Source organism: Podarcis cretensis (genome assembly GCF_951804945.1).
Source record: "Podarcis cretensis genome assembly, chromosome: 8".
NCBI classification, from domain to species: domain Eukaryota; kingdom Metazoa; phylum Chordata; class Lepidosauria; order Squamata; family Lacertidae; genus Podarcis; species Podarcis cretensis.
Window position 1 is genome coordinate 35,653,115 of NC_137177.1, and position 23,089 is coordinate 35,676,203.

General features: G+C 45.6%; 2 protein-coding genes across 5 annotated transcripts in view; both read right to left on the reverse strand.

The window, feature by feature from the left end:
* ZBTB8A (zinc finger and BTB domain containing 8A) lies at window positions 1-5,499 on the reverse strand (the record flags this gene model as incomplete). The annotated part of the gene is made up of 3 exons (XM_079989098.1): window positions 1-721; window positions 2,861-3,030; window positions 4,560-5,499. 3 exons carry the CDS (start codon window positions 5,497-5,499, stop codon window positions 389-391), a joined length of 1,443 nt encoding a protein of 480 aa, XP_079845224.1. The 3' UTR covers window positions 1-388.
* ZBTB8B (zinc finger and BTB domain containing 8B) overlaps window positions 5,420-23,089 on the reverse strand; it is a 23,342-nt gene continuing 5,672 nt past the window's right edge. For 2 of the 4 annotated variants that reach the window (XM_079989100.1, XM_079989099.1), the window contains exons 3-4: window positions 21,472-21,650; window positions 12,165-17,835 (exon numbers count right to left, since the gene is read on the reverse strand). In XM_079989100.1, coding sequence (XP_079845226.1) covers window positions 17,527-17,835; window positions 21,472-21,650 — 488 coding nt within the window. In that variant the 3' untranslated portion in view covers window positions 12,165-17,526. Of the gene's footprint in view, window positions 5,522-12,164; window positions 17,836-21,471; window positions 21,651-23,089 lie in introns of those variants that run through there. The other 2 variants (XM_079989102.1, XM_079989101.1) reach the window with 2 other exon arrangements.

Sequence of the window (23,089 nt, forward strand, 5' to 3'; positions counted from 1 at the left end):
CGCTGTCAAAAGCTTTAATAGAGTAACTTACAATGAAGCTGTTAACTTTATTTTGAAGTGCTCCCCAACATTGAAAAAGGTTTGAGAAGAGATCCATTTTATTCTATCAAAAGTTATCACTGTCGCACTTCAGCAGGTAATTGTTCATACATGGTACCATCTCAGGATGGATGCTTGCTTATGGAACAAAATATTGATACCCTTGAGTAACTAAATTCAATATAGACACAATGGCATGTCCATAAATGCATGCAAGTTTAGCCCAAGTCATAGAAAGCCTATATAATAGATTGTATGTTAACCACAGGCTGGTTGGGAGTCAATGGTCAAAACAAAGGAATGACAACATAAAGGGGGAACTTTTATTTAACATCCATTCCATTCATAACTACCTAATGTTTGGTTTTATATCTTTTTCCTCAGCTTCATCATCGCTATCATCCACTTGCTGGATGACCAAATCGGTAGACCCGTCCTCTACAATTTCCACATCGGATCTGTTGTCTTCACCGTAATTCCAGTTAGAATCCTTGTCCTCTTCTAGCGGGAACTCAGGTGGTGGCTCAGTGTCCAAATCAATGCGGATGCTGTCTATGCCAGCTTCGGAGAGGCACTCATTGCAAAGTCTGTAGCGCCTCGTCCCTTCTTGGACCACTTGCCCCGTCATCTCAGTCACGTGACGCTTGCATTTTCTGCAAATGGGCTTGCAAGCTTGATGGATCTGTGAAGATTGAAAGGGAGAATGCTGATCACTGCTCAAAAGGGAAATAGAAAAATGATTTGTTCCCCTTCCATACAGCAATGCTCTCAGTATAGAGAGGCTGCTACTAAAATTTAACCCAGGCAGCCTAGTGTGGTGAAAAGGAAGAATTCCAGGATACGAAAAATAATTTCGGTTCAAGATATGGCTATTCAAAATTAATTCATGGTCCCCAAGGCACAGAAACTGTGAGCTAAGGTAACTTCCTGCCTTAACATCCACAGTGTGTAGTGGTAAACTCATTGTATCACTTCACCTACTGTGCTCTCTTACAAATTACTCCCTTGTGTACCCATATTTAATTAATTATTAAATTTGTGTATCGCCCTATAACCGTAGGTGAAGCTGTTCCCATAATTGTATTTCCATACTAGAAAATGTTTAACTTGCCTACAGCACAACTGTTAAAGGCAGAAGAATACTGAATTCTCCCAATGCCCAGCCTACACCAAAGCCTAGGCTGCAATACTGTACCCACTAACCAGTGGGTTTGCTCAGTTAAACACAAAGAGGCTTTCAGGAGACCAGAACACTGCTGTACTGCAAGTTACACTGGATTCTTAGTGAGTTCTTAAGTCTTCAGCTCTGCTGCCTATGCCTCGTTGCAAAGGCTTCACATCTTACATGTCATTGGGGGGGGGGTGTTTAACATCCACACACAGTTATTGTACAGTCGTATTTACAGAAAATAACATCTAGGGAGTATCTGATCTCAGACAAGCCCTCCACAGGAAATAGACACTATGGTTGCTAGAGAAAAAAGGAAAGAGCACTGGAATATAAGAAAAAAACAAGAAAAGTCCACTAAAGGAAAACAGCAGCTCTTTAGAGTCCTATAGCCTGGTGTCCCAACAACAAACTCATCAATTCCAGCTCTGACTTTACTCACTGAAAGGCAGGAGCAGCCAGGCTGGCACATCTCACAGATATCACTTATAAGGATACCTGCACATTTTGCTTTAAAACATTATTTCTAGAAGGGCTAGAGACTTACTTTTTTAATGAATGCTCTGGGGCTCCTGCTGACTATGGGGCCCAGTGCATTAGTACCCCCTGTGCCACCTATCAGCAGCCCTACATGATTATGTCTATTCACTCAAGGTTTTTTTTAATATGATAATTTCAGTAATCCACAATAAGCATCTATTACAACAGGAACAAGAAAGGGGGAAGGTATTAAGTGATTAACTGAGCAATAAATTCCATAGAATATGTACTTGTTTATTTTGTATTTCTTTAAATCACTGAAAGTGAAAATATTCTGGATGGTGGTGGAGAAATGGTTGCTTAGATTAAGGTAGGCAGAAAAGAAATGATACAATGTTTTATATAGTGCAATTTTACTCATCATATCACATTCATGTTACAAGGCATTTTACTTACGCATTTTTATCATCATGTTAGGATTTTCTGCCTTTAGCTCTCAAGACAGGGCACTTTAGAAATTCAGTAGAAACAATATAGGGCATGATCCAGCTGAAGTTGACCACATAAGAAGAGCCTTGCTGCTGAATTAGGCCAGTGGCCCATCTAGGCCAGCATCCTGTTCTCACAGTGGCCAACCAAATGCCTATGGAAACCCATGAGAAGGACCAGAGCCCTAGAGCCCTCTGGCCTCCTATGGCTTCCAGGAACATTGCTGTCTCTGACTGTGGAGGCAGAGCATAAGCATCATGGCTAGTAGCTATCGAGAGCCCTCTCCTCCATGCATTTGTCTAATCCTCTTTTAAAGCCATCCAAGTTGGTGGTCACCACTGCCTCCTGTGAGAGTGAGTTCCAGAGTTTGATGTTCTATTGGCTTCAGTGGGAGACACCCAGCATATGGTGAACTCTCCCACTGGAATTAATGGGGAATCAAAGTGATTTACTGTGGCTGAATCACACCAATATTAACATTTTTTTGTTTAGGTCCTGCCCCATTGGGATTAAGATTCGAGGTATAGTGAGAAATAGGTGTTCCTAGGAAATTAGAAATGTAGACAAGCCCAGCGTCAGAATAAAGCAAGTTTCCTAAAAACAGACAGATGCAAGTCAATGCATCTCTATATTAAGTAGTTACTGGGGGTGTATCATCTCAAAATACAATATGTGCCAACGTACTGTTCGGAAATGGCTGCTCAGGTGATCCAGCCTGCTGAATCTCTTTCCACATGCTTCACACGGATACGGCCGTTCTCCCGTATGGCAGCGAAGGTGGCGCTTCAGGTCTGCTTTCCGCTTTACCACGTGAGTGCAGAAGGGGCATTTGAACCTCATTCTAGGCAGATCATCTGTGAGTACCAAGCAATGCTTTTAAAATGCTGCAAAAATTGTAACACGCCTATCACAGTGACACTTTTAATCAAAATAAAGTAACTGACTTCAAGACTGCAGACTGTATTATTATTATTTTTTAGAAAGTTCTGCAATTGGTATAAATGATGCAATTTTACTTAATCTGCCCAATCTTGCTGCTGCAAGTTATAAGAAGCTGTAGTGAACTCTGTCGGGTCCTGCCCCAACACCGTGCAACCACAAGAAACCAGCAACACTCTGGATTCTGAGACCCAAACACTTTCACCTTTTTAGGATTTTCAGGATGCTGAATTTAGTACAAGAAGCTGCCTTATGTAGAGTTAGACCAGTCAATCTAGCTCAGTATTGTCTACAGGCCAGCAGCTCTCCAGGGTTTCAGGTGGAAATCTTTCCCAGCTCTAAAGGGAGACACCAAGGATCAAACCTGGGGCTTCATGCATGCAGGGCATGTGCTTTACACCCACTGAGCTACAGCCCTTCTGTTTTGCACCCAATACGGCATTCTGCTCTTGCACATTGCAGTCACCGGAACACACAGAGCCCTCTTGAAGGGGCTTTATGAATCTCCTTGCCAGGGGCAGTTCCCCTGCTCCATCATGGCTGGCCTTACCATACAGCAAAGGCTATACAATTTAGGGGAACAGATGGAACTAAAATCTGAATGGTCAAGCAAAACTTTTAAAGCACTAGTCCAAGCGGTGGTGTTGGTGGGAGGCATTTGGTCATCTGATTCAGACAGCAATACTCCTTGGGGCTACACCAAGCCCTCTTTTGCAGAGTGGGAAAAGCCTTCCCCACTCTGCACTCTCTCTGCAAAAGTGGTGTAAGAGATGTATTTTTCCCCGCCTCCCATAACAGCCCCAGTGGAAATTAAGCAAGACCCAGTCTTCCTTGCCACCAATGCAGAAAGCACAAAGCAAAAGAGCTGGGTTGCAGATATGCTTTATTTTTTTTAAAAAAAAACACAATCCTAGGAAGCACTGCTAAGAAATTATGATCTTACTGAGGAGGGTGGCACCACAACTGGCCCTGCCAGGCAGCGGGGAGAAGATGCATCTTGCTACAGGTGGCAGTATGATGGGGGAAGAGATGAAGGGAAGAACAGGTGCCGCAGTGGTACAGCAAGACTTTTTAAAAAGTGCAGGCCCTTGGATGCGGGGAGAGGGGGGAGGAAATTTGCTTCAGGTACCACAAGCCCAAACATAAAAATGAGGGATTTCAGTGGGTGCAAGAAGCAGTTTTATTTTTCATTTCGTCAAAACCGTATCCCACAAAACTTGACCTCTACCTTGAGTAAGCTGAACAGAAAAAGGAGACTGCTCAACACACAATGAGGTCATTATTGCAATTATGATAGCTGGATCCATTTGAATCATTCTCCTTGCATGCAAAATTTAGTTCACCTCCAATAAATGACACTCATTTTAAAAAGGTAAAATAATAAACTTTTATGCAGCCAAGGGCCAAGAAGGCAACTAACTGTATGCTAAATGAATATCCTTACCATCCGCCCAGTTCCCCATCACACCCAATACCGAGGGCATGCTAGGGTATGGCTCATCCCCTTTAGAAGATTTTGACTTGCCAGCAGGGTGTGGAGAATCATGCTCTTGCTGTGACACAGCCGAGCCTCTCGGGACGGTGTCGGATCCCTGGCCGTACTGGTAGCTGGAATGGCCAGAGTCACCTTCTGAATCAATTTGGACGTCCTCTTCAGATGGAGAAGTGTGGCTTATAGGCTCTGAAACTCGCTCTTCCAGTTTACTTGCCTTATAGTGAGGGACATCGGAGGGTTGTGGCAGCCCTATATGTCTACTGGTTTTCTTCGTGGGTTCTTGCCTTTGGTCATGCTTGGACAGCTGTTGGGCATTTCTCTGAGTGGCTGGGTAATAATTGAAATTGGTCCAAGAATTTCCACCCACTATGCATGTCCCTTGATCTGGGCTTAAGTGCGAATGAGGGGGACTGCTCTCCGTTCTCCACCCAGTCCCATACAGGCATAAACGCTCCACACCATTCGAGTTCACTTCCTTGTCTGAGAGACTAAAATAGCGATCTTTTTCCTTCTCGCTGATGTCCAAGGAAGATTTAATGAATGTCTTGCAAACACTAATAACGTCAGTCATTTGCAGATAGCTGGCAGCTGACATGACCTCAATCACATTCTGGCCAGTGAGGGAGAGTTTGCCTGAATACACAAAATCCAGGATCACGGAAAATGTTTCGGGAGAAAATGCCTGGAAAGTTGCGGTTGTTGGTTGACTGGTTTCCTTTGAGCACTGTGAAAGGAGCATTTTGAAGTAGCCACTACTGGCAAACAGCACATTCCGGTGGGCTTTGAAGACCTTCCCCTCAACCAAAATGCTGCAGTCACAAAATAAGTCTTGCCTGCGCTGTTCGTTTAATTGTTGCAGGAGATGAAACTGATGGGAAGAAATCTCCATTCTCAAACAGGGTTGTGTTGCTCTAAAAAAAAAAAAAGAATAAACAGGTCTCTGTTTGCTACATATAAACCGCAACTGCAAGATTATCAGTCATTCACAGAGACGTGGTGAAGCACAAGACGGTCAGTGACAGAATGCAATCTTCAAGGGCCAAACTGGATGTGAGCATTGGGAAGGTGCCACTGGGAGGTCAGACCATTAGACAACTTAACTCAAGTCTTGTCTGCAATGAGTAGAGAATGGGAGCCTTTCCCAGCCCAACTTGGAGATGCCAAGGAGTGAACCAGGGACTTTCTGTATGCAAAGCACATGCTCCACCACTGACCAGCACACTTTCCAAGAGCTGTCCACTACTGGTTGGTCTATTTTTTAGCTTTAGTGGGGCAGGGCAGGGAGAGCAACATGCCAAATATGTCTGGGACAGCAGCAATTCCTATGGGCCATTTCCCCCAACCAAAATCTTCCCAACTACTTTTCTCCCTTCGGGGGAAAATATTTGTAGAGCCTCTCTCTCTGCCCCCTGGGTGGCAAAGCAGCCTGGGGTAAAAATTTTATCAGAAAAATGGCCCATTTGGAAAGGGCTAATCTGCCCCCGGCCATGGTCTCAAACATAGTTACCAACACGGTCATTTCTGCAACTGAATTCAAGTAAAAATAAATACAAATCAGTGTTGTGTACTGGTTGGAGTGCTGGGGTGCAGCTTGGGAGACCCAGGTTCAAAAATCCCCAACTGGTCATGAAGCTTACTGGGAGCTGGAGCTGGTCACTTTCTCTGTCAGCTAACCTACCTCACAGGGTTGTTATGAGGATAAAATGGGGGGTATGCTTGCTTAGGCTTTTTAGAACTAAGGGAGAAGATAAAACATGTAAATGCAGAATAATACTGTACTGAGAGGCACTTCACATCACACCTAGTCTGAACCAGAGTCCCCCTGAAACTCTTAAGTACTTCTGAGTGAGGTGTGGGGGATATGCAGCCCGCCAGATGTTGCTGGACTACAGTTCCCATCATCCCCGATGACTGGGGCTGATGGGATTTGGAGTCCATCAACATCCAGAGGGGCCAGGAAAGGGGTGCTCAGTACACAGCATTTTCTCTCGCACCTGTAGCAGCTTCCTAACTTGTGTATCCAGAGCCAATAGCTGCACCATAAGGGCACGGTTGTACACCAGCATCTTTGCCTCTGTGGAGCTGAGCATGATGGAAGCAGCCAGTGTCCTTCACCTCAGTTATGATGAGCTGGACATTTTGGCCACATATAAGAGACTGAATCTCTCTGGGTGATGACTGTGGGATGGATACTCCTTAAGCAGGCACATTTCAATTGCTTGTTTGAATTTTCCAGATAAAAGAAGAGGAGGTTAAGGGGTGATATGATAGCCATGTTCAAATATATAAAAGGATGTCACATAGAGGAGGGAGAAAGGTTGTTTTCTGCTGCTCCAGAGAAGCGGACACGGAGCAATGGATCCAAACTACAAGAAAGAAGATTCCACCTAAACATTAGGAAGAACTTCCTGACAGTAAGAGCTGTTCGACAGTGGAATTTGCTGCCAAGGAGTGTGGTGGAGTCTCCTTCTTTGGAGGTCTTTAAGCAGAGGCTTGACAACCATATGTCAGGAGTGCTCTGATGGTGTTTCCTGCTTGGCAGGGGGTTGGACTCGATGGCCCTTGTGGTCTCTTCCAACTCTATGATTCTATGATTCTATGAAAATATGGCATCAAAATGGCAGTCTGTATTCCTCCCACCCACTTTAATCTGGATTTACGCATTCTGGGGGAAATCCAATAAACTGGGGGGGGGGGGAGAGAGAAACCCTGCTGTCAACAACCAGTTTGCAAATTAAGCCCCTGTCTGGAAGCCCCCAGACTCACAACATCTGCCTACATGAAACCCCAGAGCAGTAAGGTCACTTGGTTTAAATGCCAATAGGTTTGCATCCCCTCACACAGCTTGTGAAACTGGAATCACATGCAAGGCCAGTTTGCCTAACACTGCAAGCTGTCATTATTTAGAGGTCCAGCAAGCTCAACCCACCATTCCTAAGCAATCACTACTTTCTTCCCATCATCAAACTGTCACATGGAAGTTGTCCCTCACCCCATGCCCTAATTGCATGTCCCGTTTTTGTCGTGGGGGGGGGGAGGGGGCCGGCGCTTGCTTCTCAGTCCCGACAGTAGTCAGCTGGATCGCTAGTCCCAAGGCAGCCGATCTGGGCTTAACCTGCAAGGGGCACGCCAGTTGGGTTGGGCTGCTGCTTTCCAAGCCCGCAGCTAGCAGCGCGACGCCTTGTCACACCACTCAGAGCCCCAGCCCTTCGCACCGCGGGGCTCCGCGACTCTAGCGCAGAGGTCAGCAACTGGAGACTCCGCTCGCCAAATCCGGGCCCCCGAGACGACAGGCGTCCTTCCAGCCTGGAGGCGAAAAGTGGGGAAACGGGACTTGCTGGCATGCCAAGTGTGTGGCGTGGAGGGGCCGGCGAGGGGTCGAGGAGCCACTGGTCCCGCCGCCTCCCTCTTGTCCCAGCCCCGCAACCACCAGCAGGGCTGCCCCTCTGCTCGCCAGGTGCGCCGCGCTCGCCGCCAGAAAGGGCGCCCAGGCGGCGGCGCGGACGCTGCAATCAGAGGAGCTGCCTCCGAGCAGGCGGCCGACACCGCGGCAGCGCCGGTCCTCCCCTAGCCCTGCCCGGCAGCACAAGGGGCGCCGGCGCCGCACATTGGCAGAGGGCGCCGTCAGTCTCTCGCCCGCCCACCCCGAGCTGGAGGCTCGGCCATCGGGAGCCAGGGACGCCCGACGGCGCTGGAGGCGCGCCCGCCAAGTCACCAGGGACCGATCCCCGGCGTCGCCTCCAGAGGGGGACCGGTCCGCGCGCCCTCCGGGAGGAGGACCACCGCCACCACCACCCAACCCGCCCGCCTTTCCTGGGAAGGGCGCCGGGAGGCGATGCGGAATTCCCAGCCGTCGCCGCAGCCGGGCTGCCTAGCTCGGCCTTTCCCGCTGCCGCCGCCGCCACTCGATGCCCGGGCGCAGAAGGTGCCCCTGCCCGGCTCGGAGCTCGGCACGCGCGGCAGGGAGGACTCTGTCGGTCCCTCGCCAGCCCTTTGTTGCGAGCCGAACGCCGCGCCCGGGGCGGCATCGGCAGCAAATGGCGCCCGCCTGACGGGGCTGGCCGGGCGCTGCCCGACTGGGGCGCCGCGCAGGAGGAGGGAGAGGCGGCGCGGCCGGACATCCTCCGCTAGCCGGGGAAGCAGAGGCGCGCCCGGCTCACCCTAGAGCCGCCTCAGCCCGGAGGACGCCCTGCTCGGCCTGCTGGCGCTGCCGCGGAGGCGTCGCTGACTTACCGCTCGGCAGAGGCGCGGGCTGGGCGGCGGCGGCGGCGGCGGCGGCGGTGCGGGCGTTCGAGGGGCGGCGGGGCTCTGCAAGCGGCGCTGGCTCGGGGTTCGACGGGTGAGGGCGCGAAACCTCGCCGGGCGCCGCCGCCCCAAAGCGCTGAGCAGCCCGGCCGGGAGAGAAACAAAAGGTAGTTGCTGACGTGGGCGTTGGAGAGAGACGCCCGAGGGCTGGGGACACAATTAAAGGGGCAACGCAGCGAGCGCGGCAGGGGCCAGGCGCGCACGCCGCTCTGCGCCTGCCGACGGCGCGGGCGCCTCCCCCTCCCCTCCGCCGCCGCCTCCTCCTCCGCCGCCTCGCCTTGCCAGCCCCAGCTGGGCGCCCGGCTGCCCCCCGCTTCTCCAGCGGGCGCAAGCGCGCTCGCCTCCCCGGGGTCTCGAGGGCGGCTCCAGGCGGGCTAGCCTCTCGAAGCCCAAACGAGCCACGCGAAATGGGCACTTGCTGGAGGAGCCCCTCTAGACGGGCCTCCCTCGCCGGGCTCTGTTCTGCTCAAAAGGTCAACGGCCGCTGCTGTTGCAGCTTCGAGCCGCCTTGGTTTGAATGGTGCGGCTCCTTTCTCGCCCTCAGAGCTGGAACGTGAGGGCTTAGCTGGATAATAGGCAAGCCCCGAGGCGGAGTTGGGCCAAGACACGGTGTGCTGCGTGGATCTGGCTGGAAACCCAGAGAGCCATCCGGGGCTGCTGAACACGAAACACTTGGTCTCGGTGTACTGGAACTCTTGAATGGTTAAACGCCTTTGGTTAACGAATAAACTCTACCGACCTCCTGCCCTTTCACGGTGCTCTTAAATCTGTCCCCTCACTTAGCTGGAAGGGTAGAGGCAGTTCCTCCTGGATCAAGGGAAATGGTTTGGGGACCTAAAACCGACAAACCTCCCAGCAGGAAAAGAAAATGGGCATGCAAATGACTTTGAAAATTGTAACACTTTTTATTTTTTTAAAAAAAGAGAACGCTTTTAGGATTATTCATATCCACCACCTTTTGATCCATTCTGAGCTCTTGGAAAGATTGGCTTTGAAACAGCCACCAATAGCTGACAGCATGTTTCTATGAAGGGATTTCCCCTAGAAAAAAATAAATCCAGAAAAAGGGCTTGTACTGGTGACTGCATGCTGCACCCTTTGGGTGAGTGTTCCACTGGTTTCTATTTATGGGTCAGGACAGCAGCTCATTAGCAGTGCATCTGCTTTGCATGCAGGTCTTTGATTCAATCTCCAGCACCTCCACTACCAGACAATACTGAGCTAGATGGATCCACCGTTTGACATGGTATAAGGCAGCTTCTCATGGCAATCTCTCTAATCCAAGTTTGGTGGCAGGGAGAGGGGGAAAGTCAAACAACTTTTGTGTCCAGATTTTCACTGTTTGAAATATGGCTACCACTCAATATGCCAGCAAGTTTGGAAAACCCAGCAGTGGCCAGAAGATTGGAGAAGATCAGTCTACATCCCAATCCCAAAGAAGGGCAGTGCCAAAGAATGCTCCAACTATCGCACAATTGTACTAATTTCTCACGCTAGCAAGGTTATGCTTAAAATTCTACAAGGAAGGCTCAAGCAGTATGTGGACCGAGAACTCCCAGAAGTGCAAGCTGGATTTAGAAGAGGCAGAGGAACCAGAGACCAAATTGCAAACATGCGCTGGATTATGGAGAAAGCTAGAGAGTTCCAGAAAGACATTTACTTCTGCTTCATTGACTATGCAAAAGCCTTTGACTGTGTCGACCATGGCAAACTATGGCAAGTTCTTAAAGAAATGGGAGTGCCTGATCACCTCATCTGTCTCCTGAGAAATCTCTATGTGGGACAAGAAGCTACAGTTAGAACTGGATATGGAACAACTGACTGGTTCAAAATTGGGAAAGGAGTACGACAAGGCTGCATTTTGTCTCCCTGCTTATTTAACTTATATGCAGAATTCATCATGCGAAAGGCTGGGCTGGATGAATCCCTAGCCGGAATTAAGATTGCCGGAAGAAATATCAACAACCTTAGATATGCAGATGACACAACCTTGATGGCAGAAAGTGAGGAGGAATTAAAGAACCTTTTATTGAGGGTGAAAGAGGAGAGTGCAAAATATGGTCTGAAGCTCAACATCAAAAAAAACGAAGATCATGGCTACTGGTCCCATCACCTCCTGGCAAATAGAAGGGGAAGAAATGGAGGCAGTGAGAGATTTTACTTTCTTGGGCTCCATGATCACTGCAGATGGTGACAGCAGCCACGAAATTAAAAGACGCCTGCTTCTTGGGAGAAGGGCAATGACAGGCCTAGACAGCATCTTGAGAAGTAGAGACATCACCTTGCCAACAAAGGTCCGTATAGTTAAAGCTATGGTTTTCCCAGTAGTGATGTATGGAAGTGAGAGCTGGACCATAAAGAAGGCTGATCGCCGAAGAATTGATGCTTTTGAATTATGGTGCTGGAGGAGACTCTTGAGAGTCCCATGGACTGCAAGAAGATCAAACCTCTCCATTCTGAAGGAAATCAGCCCTGAGTGCTCACTGGAAGGACAGATTGTGAAGCTGAGGCTCCAGTACTTTGGCCACCTCATGAGAAGAGAAGAATCCCTGGAGAAGACCCTGATGTTAGGAAAGATGGAGGGCACAAGGAGAAGGGGGCGACAGAGGACGAGATGGTTGGATAGTGTTTTCGAGGTTACCAGCATGAGTTTGACCAAGCTGCGGGGGGCAGTGGAGGACAGGAGTGCCTGGCGTTCTCTGGTCCATGGGGTCACGAAGAGTCGGACACGACTAAACGACTAAACAACAACAAAGATGGTACAATTTATACACATATCCAAGCAACTCAAGATAGCATATGAGACTTACCCATTTTAGCCTACCTTGATGAGGCTAAGAGTTAGTGGTTAGGCTGACTGGCGATTTGAACCCTGTTCTCCCCGTTCCCAGAAAGGTTTGTCTGGCACCTTCATTATACATCTTTAGGTGCCATATAAATAATTTTCTTTTTGGCCTTTGGCCGATTAATATTCTACAGCCTTTAAAATGTGTTTGTGGAAGGGGGGTTATTGTTTAGTTTAGTTCTTGTATTATCAATTTATTTTGTACTTTTATCCTGTACTTTAATAAATAATAATAATAATAATATTCCTAGTCTGATACTCCAGCCACAGGAGCACCAGGCAAATGCTCAGTTCCAAGTCTACATCTGAAGTGGGTGGGTTGGAAAACCACCCTACTATTTGTGCACCCCAAAGTACCTTCTTACACAGTTGAGTACCTTACATACAAATAGAAGGCGGCACCGTTATTTCAATGTTTTTTTGATATTTATTTTTTCACATTTTCAGCTATAAAAGTACTGGACTACAGTTATATAAACATGTATAGTACATAAACAGTTTAAACATACAAGACTTGATAATGCACCACTGCAGAAACAAAATTACAAAAGCACTTCATATTTGTTTCTCCCGCCTCCCCGGGAAGAAAAAGACAAAATAAAAATAGCTGCTATAGTGGTGGTCTCTGCAGATTCTCAACTTTGGTTTATTTCTGATCTACCCTGACACAAGTCAAACATCAGGAAGGAGACACCAGAAATTAGGCAGGCAGTGATGGCACTTCAGTACTACTTTCCCTTTAGGGACCCACAGATAAACACACAGTTCTGATTAGTCTCTTGAGCCCTGGTATGTTAAGAAAGCAATCAGATCAGGTCGTTTCCCTGCATACCACCAAGACCACTTTAATTCTTACGCCTTTGGCCCCCTTACTATTTATTATTTATATAACCACTTATATGCCAAAATGGCTTCCAAGTCCAAGTTATAATTTACAGGTCAAATGGGCCATATCCCAGTCCAAAGCTCCACAGGCACATAGAACTCAAGTTTGGGGAATATTCCCTGTAATATCAGTTGTAGCTCCATGCAGGCAGTGGAAATGTATACACAGAGCTGTGCTGACTGCATTAAACAAAAGACCCCCAGCTCTTTGGTGCACACACACATCAGAACTACATGTGCAAAAAACACCTGCTGCCATATGACTTAAGTTATGTGCAAGCTCTTACCTGACCAACTAAGAATGCGGCATCTTTCTTTGAGATGTTCAGGGAAACTTTTTTAAAGAGCTTTGTACTCGAGCTGTAATCATGGCATTAGTCACTCCCAAGCCTTATCTCTCCCTACGCTTGCTCTTGTTCTATGTAGGATTTTGAAAGCTCATTGGGAGCACAGAGCAGCTTTTACAAATATTTTCCTTACGAAGCTATATAAAGTAACCTGTAAACTGATGGTGTACTTCTTCCCACAGGACACAGTTAAAACTATAGTAATAGTCACAGGCATGGGTGGTTTTAAAAGAGGATTAGACAAACTCATGCAGCCATGAATGGCTGTGTACCACCTTCCAGGACAGTTTGCCTCTGAATACCAATTGCTGGAAATCACAAGTGGGGAGAGCTGCTCTTGCACTTGGCTCCTCTCTGTGGGATTTCCAAGGGCATCTGGTTGACTGCTGAGAGAACAGGGTGTTGGATGCTGGATGGACTTTTGGCCTGATCCAGCAGGGCTCTTCTATGTTGCTGTGTCAGTACATCCACTTACAGCAAATCCAAACTGTGATATGACTGCACTTTCAGAAATTCACACACAATCCATTGTTGCATTGGTCCAATTGATTTCAATAGGTTGCCTGCAGAACAGAATCAAGTTAACACAGACGACAGGAAGAGTCATATCATATGCAGTATGTGAGAACATTGAGCTGTCTGCTTGAAATTCAGCCAATATCTTTTCTGTTTACTTACAGTAATTTGTTTTTTGGTTCCATTTACCTTGCAGTCCTTGATTAAAACTTCATAAATTAAAGGAATTATTTCCCTAAAGAGTCATAATTTCTAATATATGTTTATATTCTTAGATTGGTCCTAATCGCAACATTTCATTTGTAAAAAAAAAAAAAATGTTTAAAAAGGGCTATGGCTATAAAGTTACCATTCACTGCTAACAAAATCAAGTATATAAATTTCTGAAAGGCAGACACCGTAAATGCTTAAAAAGCAACTTCCACTGAAATCAATGGGATTTAATTCCAAGTATGAACATTTAGGACAGGAGTAAGATTGCAAGATGAAGAAGTTTACCTAGCAGTACAATGTGCCATTAATATACCAACTGCATATTTATGTAGGGGGAGGAGGAAACTAGGGAAATTACACTTGGGGGGGAAGAAACTCCCTCTGCAAAATTAGTTATGGCAAGCTCAGGTGGCTTTCAATTTCTTCTTTAAGCACCATGAAATTGTCTCTTAGAACTGCAGTATCTCTTTTGCTTGCACACTTTTAATGGAGGGTTCCAAGGACACGTCATGGAACTGAGCTAGAATCACAGCATGTACTACACTTACAAAACACCTGCTACAGATGAGCAAGTCAAGTGCATCATTTTCAATTAAACACAAGATTACACGGGATCCACTTGAAAACAATTAGAAATCTTATTTTGGCAGTCTCCTAACAGAAATGAGATTGGAATCTGTTCCACTCCAACTCCCATAACACAAAAATGTCAACAGATTCATTCTTTACTCACAAGGTACACAAGAAAACCTCTAAGGATCAAAAGAAGCAGCCAAAAAAGGAATCTTCATCTCTCAAATCTAGAAGGGTGGTCCATTTCCTCCTAGTTCTGCTTATGCACCTCCAGGACGCACTGTGTGAAAAGCCACTCATATCAGTTTTAGCATACAAGCCATTACAAATCTTGGGCATCACAAGTCTTCAGTGTTTTCTAAAGAACTCAAAACAAAGTGATAAGCCATCCGAATGAGGACAGAAAGGAGCAAGTATCCCAAATGTTCTGAGCTAATGGGTTAAGAATAGCCTTCACCAACCTGGGGCTCTCCAAATGTTGCAATACAGCTAGCCTCAGCCAACACACTGTGCTATACATGCTGAGTTGCAGTTCAACATCTGGAGGGCACCAGGTTGGCAAAGCCTGAGTTAGGAGCACTAATTGTGTCCCTAACCTGCATTCAATGAGCAACTCCATTCGTTAGAGGTTCAAGAGCACCTTCAACTGCTTTGTAAACTCCAGGCTCCCTTGTGCTCAGCTTTGGGGAAAGCCAACTGCTAATTTTCAGGGCTGAACCTTTCAAAATGTTTCTCAAGACCAATTTTCTGAAAGATCAGATTACACCCCCCCCCTCACTGTGTTTTCCAATAACTATGCAAGTCTCACCTATTCAGAAAGACACCTCACAAAAGTGGTGTCAGGACTTTGCACTTCAGAGCCTTGGTTCTTTTAAGGAAAAAGGGAGCCTATTGTAAATATCATTTTTTCTTTTTTCTTTTGCTATACAGTTACAACTTTTTTTTTTTTAAAAAAGAAAGATTATTGCTTCTTTCCTTGCCTTGTTTCATCCTGCACAATCTCATGATGATATAAAAATGCTACATTTATGACATCATAACCCCTTCTACAGTAGTGTTTTATGAACGCACAAGAAAATTTACACCTTCATTTCAAGAAGAAGCAGGTGGGAGAAACCTGCATGTTAAAAGTTAATATAATCCATCAAGCATCACAAATTAGACAGAATGCTGTTTGCAAGACAGTCCATATCAGAGCTGCCCAACATAGAACAGGAACACCAGCCTCATTAAGGCAGACCTGTAAGACTGGTGGCCAACCTGAGTGTGCCATTGTCATTCAGGTAAGCAGGTTTAGGTATAATCCCAAATCTTTCAAATGACCAAGATGGCTAGGAACTGCCATTACAGTTATGCACCTTGATTTTAACTGAATTGTTTTGGTATCTTCATTATCTTATGTCTACAGACATTTCACAGTTTTCCAGCCAGTTTAATAGCCTAGAGAAATTCAGCACTAGAAAAGTAAAACAAGTAACCTCACATCCTTCAAGAAGCCAAATTCCTGCCATTCAACAGGAAAAGGGTGGAACCCAAGCTGAATTTTTTAACAAGGAATAGTACTCAAGACCAATTCATGAGACAGTACAAATGTAGAAACCACAATGATCAACAAATACGACCAACTGACTGTACAAGTAGCAGGAACATATACAGGGGGTGGGTGAGGGTTTGTAGGACACCCAGAGCACAGGGGATACGTCAGAGAAGTCGTATAAGCAGAAGAGCGGCCAGCTACCTTGCTTATTCACATTTTTTACAATAATTGCATGAGTATAGTTATTTGAGAAGGGGGCAATTCATGCCATCTACAATGACCAGAACTCTGGTGTTCTTGTAGCCTTGGAGTAGTTTGTTGCTTATATGAGGGGGAGGAAACTGAGGTTCTTGCAATTCCAACAAGCATCTGTATGGCCAGCTCTCAGGCATTTCATGAGATCCTCTTCAGGATTTTATATTTATCCCTCTCACATTTCCCGTCATTGTGAGGGACTTCCTGCTGCTGCCATGTCTGCTCTCCTGGTGCTTAAGAGATATAAGCAGGTGCGATTTTGCAAATCCATTAAAGGCACGCAGGCATGCTGGTTTTGTTTTGTTTTTTTCTTAAGGAAAAAAATGGGCCTGCACAATGAGAAGAACATCTTCAGTAATTACTTAAATAAATGTTTAGCAGATTGTGTGCTGGACCTGTCTCCAGACAGATCAGAAACAAAAATACTCTAATTCATAGGAAGGTATCTCCACCTAGCCCATTATTTTCTATGCTGATTTGTGACAGCAGCAGCAGTTCCTCTCCAGGGTGGGGCCTCAGGCAGTGACTTCTTTTCCTACTGCCTGCTGCTACCTGATCCTTCTAGCTGGTGATGTTGCCAGGATCCTACCTGGGACTTTCTGTACCACTGAGTTATGGTCCCACTTCAAAACATGTCAAAAGTTTGCAGCTCGTAGTAGATATATGGCCTAACCCTGAAAGGCCTTTTACGGTTCAAGTATTACAAAAAACGGTCAGTGCCTGGTTGAATGGCTCAGACCCTCAAGAAGGTTGCCACAGAAATCTGCATACTGTTTATCTGCTGCCTGACTAGATACCTTCCTCGCAAGTTTCTTGAGGATGAACAGAAGTGTCAGTATTTACTTTTTATAAACGTACAGTATAAAATAAAATACTGTATAAAAAGAGCCATTTCTAGATTTATGTATACACAACTGTTGATTCTTGGATATGCTTTAATGGTGGTGGACTTTTAGCCTTGTTTGCATTGATCAAGTCCTCATCTACATTTCTAAGGTAGAATTAAAAGTCCAGGAAAGAGAGCAGCAGCTCAGAATTAAGTTTGAGAGCCAGATCCTGAGAGGAGAGGGAGAGGGAGAGGCAGAAACTGGGGGGGGGGGGGAGGCAAGATCACAGGAACATGGAAGATTACTGGCCATAAAGGGACAAAGCCTGGCCTTATATCCAAAGGGTGGAAGAAGGTCTGCAAGGAACATAGCCTCTGCTCATCCTGGACACACAATTCCTTTCAAAGGTGTAGCGCACAGCACTAACAAGTTAAAAAGACATTTCAGAATTTTAAAAGTCCAGTTGTTCCTACCTGTTCTAGGAAATGGAATTTATTCATATATAAAACCCCCACAAACTTCACAACTTGGGATAAATATGCAGTTTTCCGGCTGTCAAGATGACAAATCAAATAAGAAAAAGAATTTACATCTCCCCACCCTCTTTTTGTTGCTACATAAGTGCTTCTCGATGGAGATCCGGCTTGTCGTCAGGATCAGGGTCAGCATCATCATCTTCAGGGGGGTCGTTTTCATCACCAGATTCCACATAGATGGGCCAATCGTTGTCTGGGTCGCTCTTTTCTTGGCCTTCAGACGAAGGTTCCATCAGACTGAGGTTAATGGGCATCGAATCCTCGTGCGTAGTCGTGACACAAGTGCAGCTGTCGCACAATCCAAAGCGACGCAAGCCTTGGGACAGGCTGCTTGTAAACGTTCTCCTGCAGCCCTTGCAGATGATTGGCTTGTTTGACCGATGGACCTAGAGCATCGTGACACAAAGCAGGAAGGGTCAGTGGCTGGCACAAGAATGACAGGTTGAACTGGATCTGGCCTTCTGGCCAGGCTCTGCACTCCCCACAGATCAGTTTTGACAGGTCAGCAGCCCCAACCACCTATCAAGGTTCAGAAGGGATCCATCTAACTGCTGATCAGGGCAAAAGTCCATTTCCAGGGGCGGTTTGAATCCAAACCCCACCTGAAAATGGACAAAGTGGACGTCAAAATGGTTGCCACATACAATGCCAGGTGTGGAGCAGGTGGCTATCAGTTTGGGGAAAATCATCTCCTGGGCAAAAGTCAGCGCCATGCCAGGCCCAATTATACTGGGGGGTGGGGGCAGAGGTTCCTACAAGTGGTTTGAAGTCTGCTTTTTTAATAAAAGGCGAAAGATTTATACGATCTGAAGAGAAACCAGAGTTGTTTTTTTAGAGACTTCCGGGTTGGCACCTCTGACAATGGCAGAATTCCTCTGATCGGGAGGAATTTGCTCCGTGGAAATCAGGGTCTGGCCGCCACGGCGAAGGCGGCGACTCACTAAAAATCACAGGCGGGAGAAGCCTGTGAACGTGGGATTCGGCTGGCACCTTTTGTGCCTCCCCTACTCACGGGGAGACCCGGTTTCGGGGATCCGGAGCGACGTGGGGTGAGTGGCGCGGTGCTTCGAATTGACTGCTTCTTTCACTGAGTGAAGCCGCACTGCTGTTGCCGGAGAGCGCTGACTTTTTCCTGTGGACAATTTGATCCTAAACAACTACCCGTGAGTAGAACGGTAACTGGATTTTTAAATGTCTTAATTTGGCACCGAAACGGGGAGGTTTCAAACAGGAAGTCCGCCTCCCCCTTTTGTAAATAGATTGAAGCAAAGAGCTTGCAAGCTAAAGTCTTGGAAAGCCCTCTGTAAAGGATTAAATTTCCATCGGCTAAAATCATTAAACCCCCCTTGGAAGCAGGAGAAGAGGGGGGGAAATTTGGGATCGCGTAAGCCTGCAGGAGAGAGTGAAGAAAGTTAAATTACCACCGCTCTGAACCTGGAAACGGGCTGCTAGTAAGACTGACGTTTTGGGAAAGTTCATTGACTGTGAATAAAACGTATCTTGACAGCTAGTTAAATAAGAGAAATACATTGTTTCCATTGTCTCCTTCTGCATTTAAAAAGGAGTAAAAGTAACTGAAAATTGAAACTAATTTTATTGCTTGAACTGTGCTTAAAAGGATTGATACAAATAGAAATTGTTTCCCTCTAGAGGGAGCCTTTGAAACTGTTACAAGAGTTGAGCTGGTGGAATCTCCAGCTGCAAGATAAAAAACCGTGAGAACCAGGGATTGACCTTGGATAGGTTAAGAATGTCGACAGAAGAAGCCTTAGTGATTGCATCATGTAAGATAAGTGATTCATTGGAACAGCTCCACAAGAAGACGGATTTGATGACTATTAAAATTGATAACTTGGGACAAAAAGTGACTAATTTGGGACAAAGAGTGAACATCTATACAGAAGCCGTTCAGGAATCGATGCAGGAATCTACTTTGGCGTGGCAGGCTGTGGAGAAGGCGAGGGAGAAAGTTGTTGTTGTTGAACCTAAAGTAATACGGGTGGAGAGGGAGAGAGCCCCAGCCTTACAGAGGCAATTTGATGACTATAAGTTGTTGCCTTCTATGATTGAATTCAGAGAAGATCAGATTTTGAGGATTGGAGCCCTGCTTGGACTGGAGAAGGAAAGTTGGATAGATCACATGCAGGGATTTACTGACCTTTGGGACCTGGACCTGGGTCAGGAGGAGATTGGAGTTGTGGGGACTTTCAGATTTGGATGGATTTTGAAACACGTCCTGAAATATCTTTTGGATTTTAGTTTTAATTATGGAGATTTGGCTGACCTGTCGAGAAGGAATGAAAACATTGCTAGGTTGGAGCTTCCCCGAGATCTACTCTTCAGCATCAAAGGAAGGAAATTAAGAACAAGATCAGCAGAAGACAAAGTAAAGTGCATGTATAAATATGAAGAAGACCTGCAGAAGGGACTTGGAAAAGAGTTAAGAGCCTCGGACAGAAGATCACCAGGTTGATGAACTATATGGTATTGACGGAAATGACTGGCAGAATCCGAGACCAGGGAGAAGAGACGGTGGAAGAAGATTGGAAAAAGTTTAAAGTCTATTTATAGAAATACTGTAAAATTAATGAGTGTCAGAAAAATGTTGGAATGAAATTATAAGGCTTTAGTAGAAATGTTATAAGGAGTTAAGCATAAATAAGTATCATAGTATTAATGGAAAATAAGGTTAAAATAAGTTAAGATAATTATATGACAGAAAATATAGAAAGATGGAAAGGAATTGCTGAAACAATTAATAGAAGTTGAATACAAAAAGGGAGGTGAGAGGAGGTCGATGAAACAAGGGAATGAAAGATAAGGCACTGAAATGGTATGATGTATGTTTTTAAATTGTTTTTGCTTTGTTTTGTTTAGTCTAATGTGTTAATGTTGCGTTGTGTACTGTTTATATATTGTATCGTATTGTTTTTTTTCTTTCTTTTGCTTCTTCTTTTTTCCCATTCTTTTTCTTCTTTATTGTAAGGTTTAAAAGTAATAAATATTATTTTAAAAAAATGAAGTCTGCTTTTTTAAAACATATTTTTAATTAAAGATTTATTGGTTTACAAAAGTATGTGCAATGTCTCTTTTTTCAAGTTACATTTTCTACAGATCAGTTTCATTTGTTGAGACATTAGTGTTACATTAGGATGAAAAGGTGGGAAAAGGTGGAGGGGGCCATGGTGAGTGGGGGTGGAGTTGGGTGGCGATGTTTCTATTTTACTTAATGTATGTGTGGGGTTTTGTGTCAGCGTTGCTTGGGCGGGTTCTCTTTACTATTTGCTTGTGTTCCTTTGGTGGTGAGAGAGGTTTAGGTTGGCCTAGGGTGTGGTTATTCATTTGTGGTTGGCTGTGGTGGTCTTTATTTTCATGTGTGAGTGGGGTGGGTGCGTGTTTTTGAATCAAGTTAGCCAAACTGATTCGTATGCTGTTGGTGGATTCTTGTCATTGTCTTGTTGGGCTGTGTATGTGATAAAGGGGAGCCATACCGGGGTGAAGGCGACTTCTTCTATTTGTCCCCGTGTCAGTTTCAGTTTATTGATTAGTTTTTCTAATAGGGCTGTTTCCCATACTATTTGGTACTATTGGTCCATGCTTACTCCTGACAGGTCTCTCCAGTGTCTGGATATGATGTTTCTGGCTGCTCAAAGTAAGTGGGTTATGAGCTCTTTATGATGTAGTGGGCATTATTATCTTGGAAGATGTTTAGTAGGGCGAGTTCTGGGGTGACTTCTAATACTTGCTTAGTTATTTTGAATATTTCTCGTATGGTTGTTGTCCAGAATAGTTGGATTTTGGAACATTCCCACCACATGTGGAGGTATGTGCCTGTGGAGGTGCATCCTCTCCAGCATTTTGGTGAGGTTCCTGGGCGTATTAGCACTAGTTGAAGTCTGCTTTTTAAAATCAACGGGTGTTAAGGATTCTGCTGTCAGAGTCCTGGGAGTGACAGCAGCACCAGCCACCCCACAATTTAGCTTACTCTTTAACTCGCCTCTTGTTGCACATCTCTGACTTACACTCAGAGCATGACTCCGGAGGTGCTCCTGCCGTGTGAAGCGCTTGCCGCATATCTCGCATGGGTAGGGCCTCTCGCCCGTGTGCGAACGGATGTGCCGCTTCAGGATCCCTTTCTGTTTGGCCGTGTATGGGCAGAATGGGCACTTGTGCAGCTTGATCGGCACCACCAGCACATCACCTTTGGAAAGAGAAGCATTTCAGAGGCGTCAACTCACTGTTTTTGAAGTGGGGTCAGAATTTAAAATGCTGGTAACTGAAGAAAAGCACAAATTTTTGTGGTTTAGAATACATGAGGGAGAAAGAGGAGATTGTTTTGCTGTGTATTATTAGCCATGTCGCACACATGCCACACAACACTACTGCTACAGCTGACACAGCATCAAGGTGTGGTGGGGATTCCCTTAGTGCAGCCTTCCTCCAACCTGGTGGCCTTCAAATGTTTTGGACTACAACTCCCATCAACCCCAACCAAGAAGTTATAGTCCAAAAAAACTGGAGGGTGCTGGGTCAAGAAGAAACTAAGGAAATGTAATCTCCTTGCAAAAGGAGGGATTTCCCCTGCTTTCTTTGGGGGAAATGCATCCAAATTCCACACAGAAACATAGCAACTCTTGTCCTGGGAAAATGCATTTTCATGATTTTTTTACTAGCCTGCCCAGCCTCAACATACTACTGCAAACCATTTTTCTGCACATCAACAGCAGAAAATAAATGCTACAAAATTTGCTTTTTATTCATAAGGATGTTTGTGCCTGCTCACCCAAGGCTTGATATTTCAAGCTTGTTATAAACAGTGCTTATTTGTACCAAAAGTCTGCAGTCCAGCAATTTCCTGCTGCAATTAATTCTATGGGACTTACTTTGGAGTAAACTCGAATAGGAATACTCTATTAACCTTCCAGGAGAGAAATCTTCAAACTGAAAGAAAAAAGGTATTTTACGACCTGAAGCTAGAACATTGGGGGAGGGGGGCATTAGGCTATATATGCCCTCCAACCTTGAAGTGATGCCACCTATTTTGGCTTTGAATTACTGTTTAGTGTATCATCTAAAATTATTCTCCATCTTTGCTAACAAAAAGACCACAATGGAATTCTTAACCTGCTTACAAAAGACCCCTGCATTCCATTTGGTGCTGGAGACAGACCCAGGGAACTGTTTGAGGCTTTTAAAATATATATAAAGGGACAAATAGTAATTGCTTCTTTTTTCCCAACAGTCCTCAGTACCACCTGAAATCTGTTTTGCACCAAGCAAAGTCTCAGCTAATTCAGTCTAGTTAACAGACTTCTGCTCTCAGGTTTAAGACTGTTACGTGCTGTAGATTTGTAGGCTTGTATATTGTACCCTCTTCCTTTTCTCTCCTGCAGCCCCTTGCCCACCCCACCCCTTTTTGCCCAATATCCAGCCCGTTCTGACTTGCTCATGATTTTGTGACATTCTGGTTGGCCCGAATGAAAGTGAACTCTTGGTACTGTGCACTACCAAGGCAATGTTACAAGTCATCAAAACAGGGTGTATGTTTATTCTTTGCTGTCTTTCCCCCACTCCCCCTTGCAGGTATAACTATCTACAGTTTCATCCAGAAAGCTATCCCCGGCAACAGAGGAATCTCAT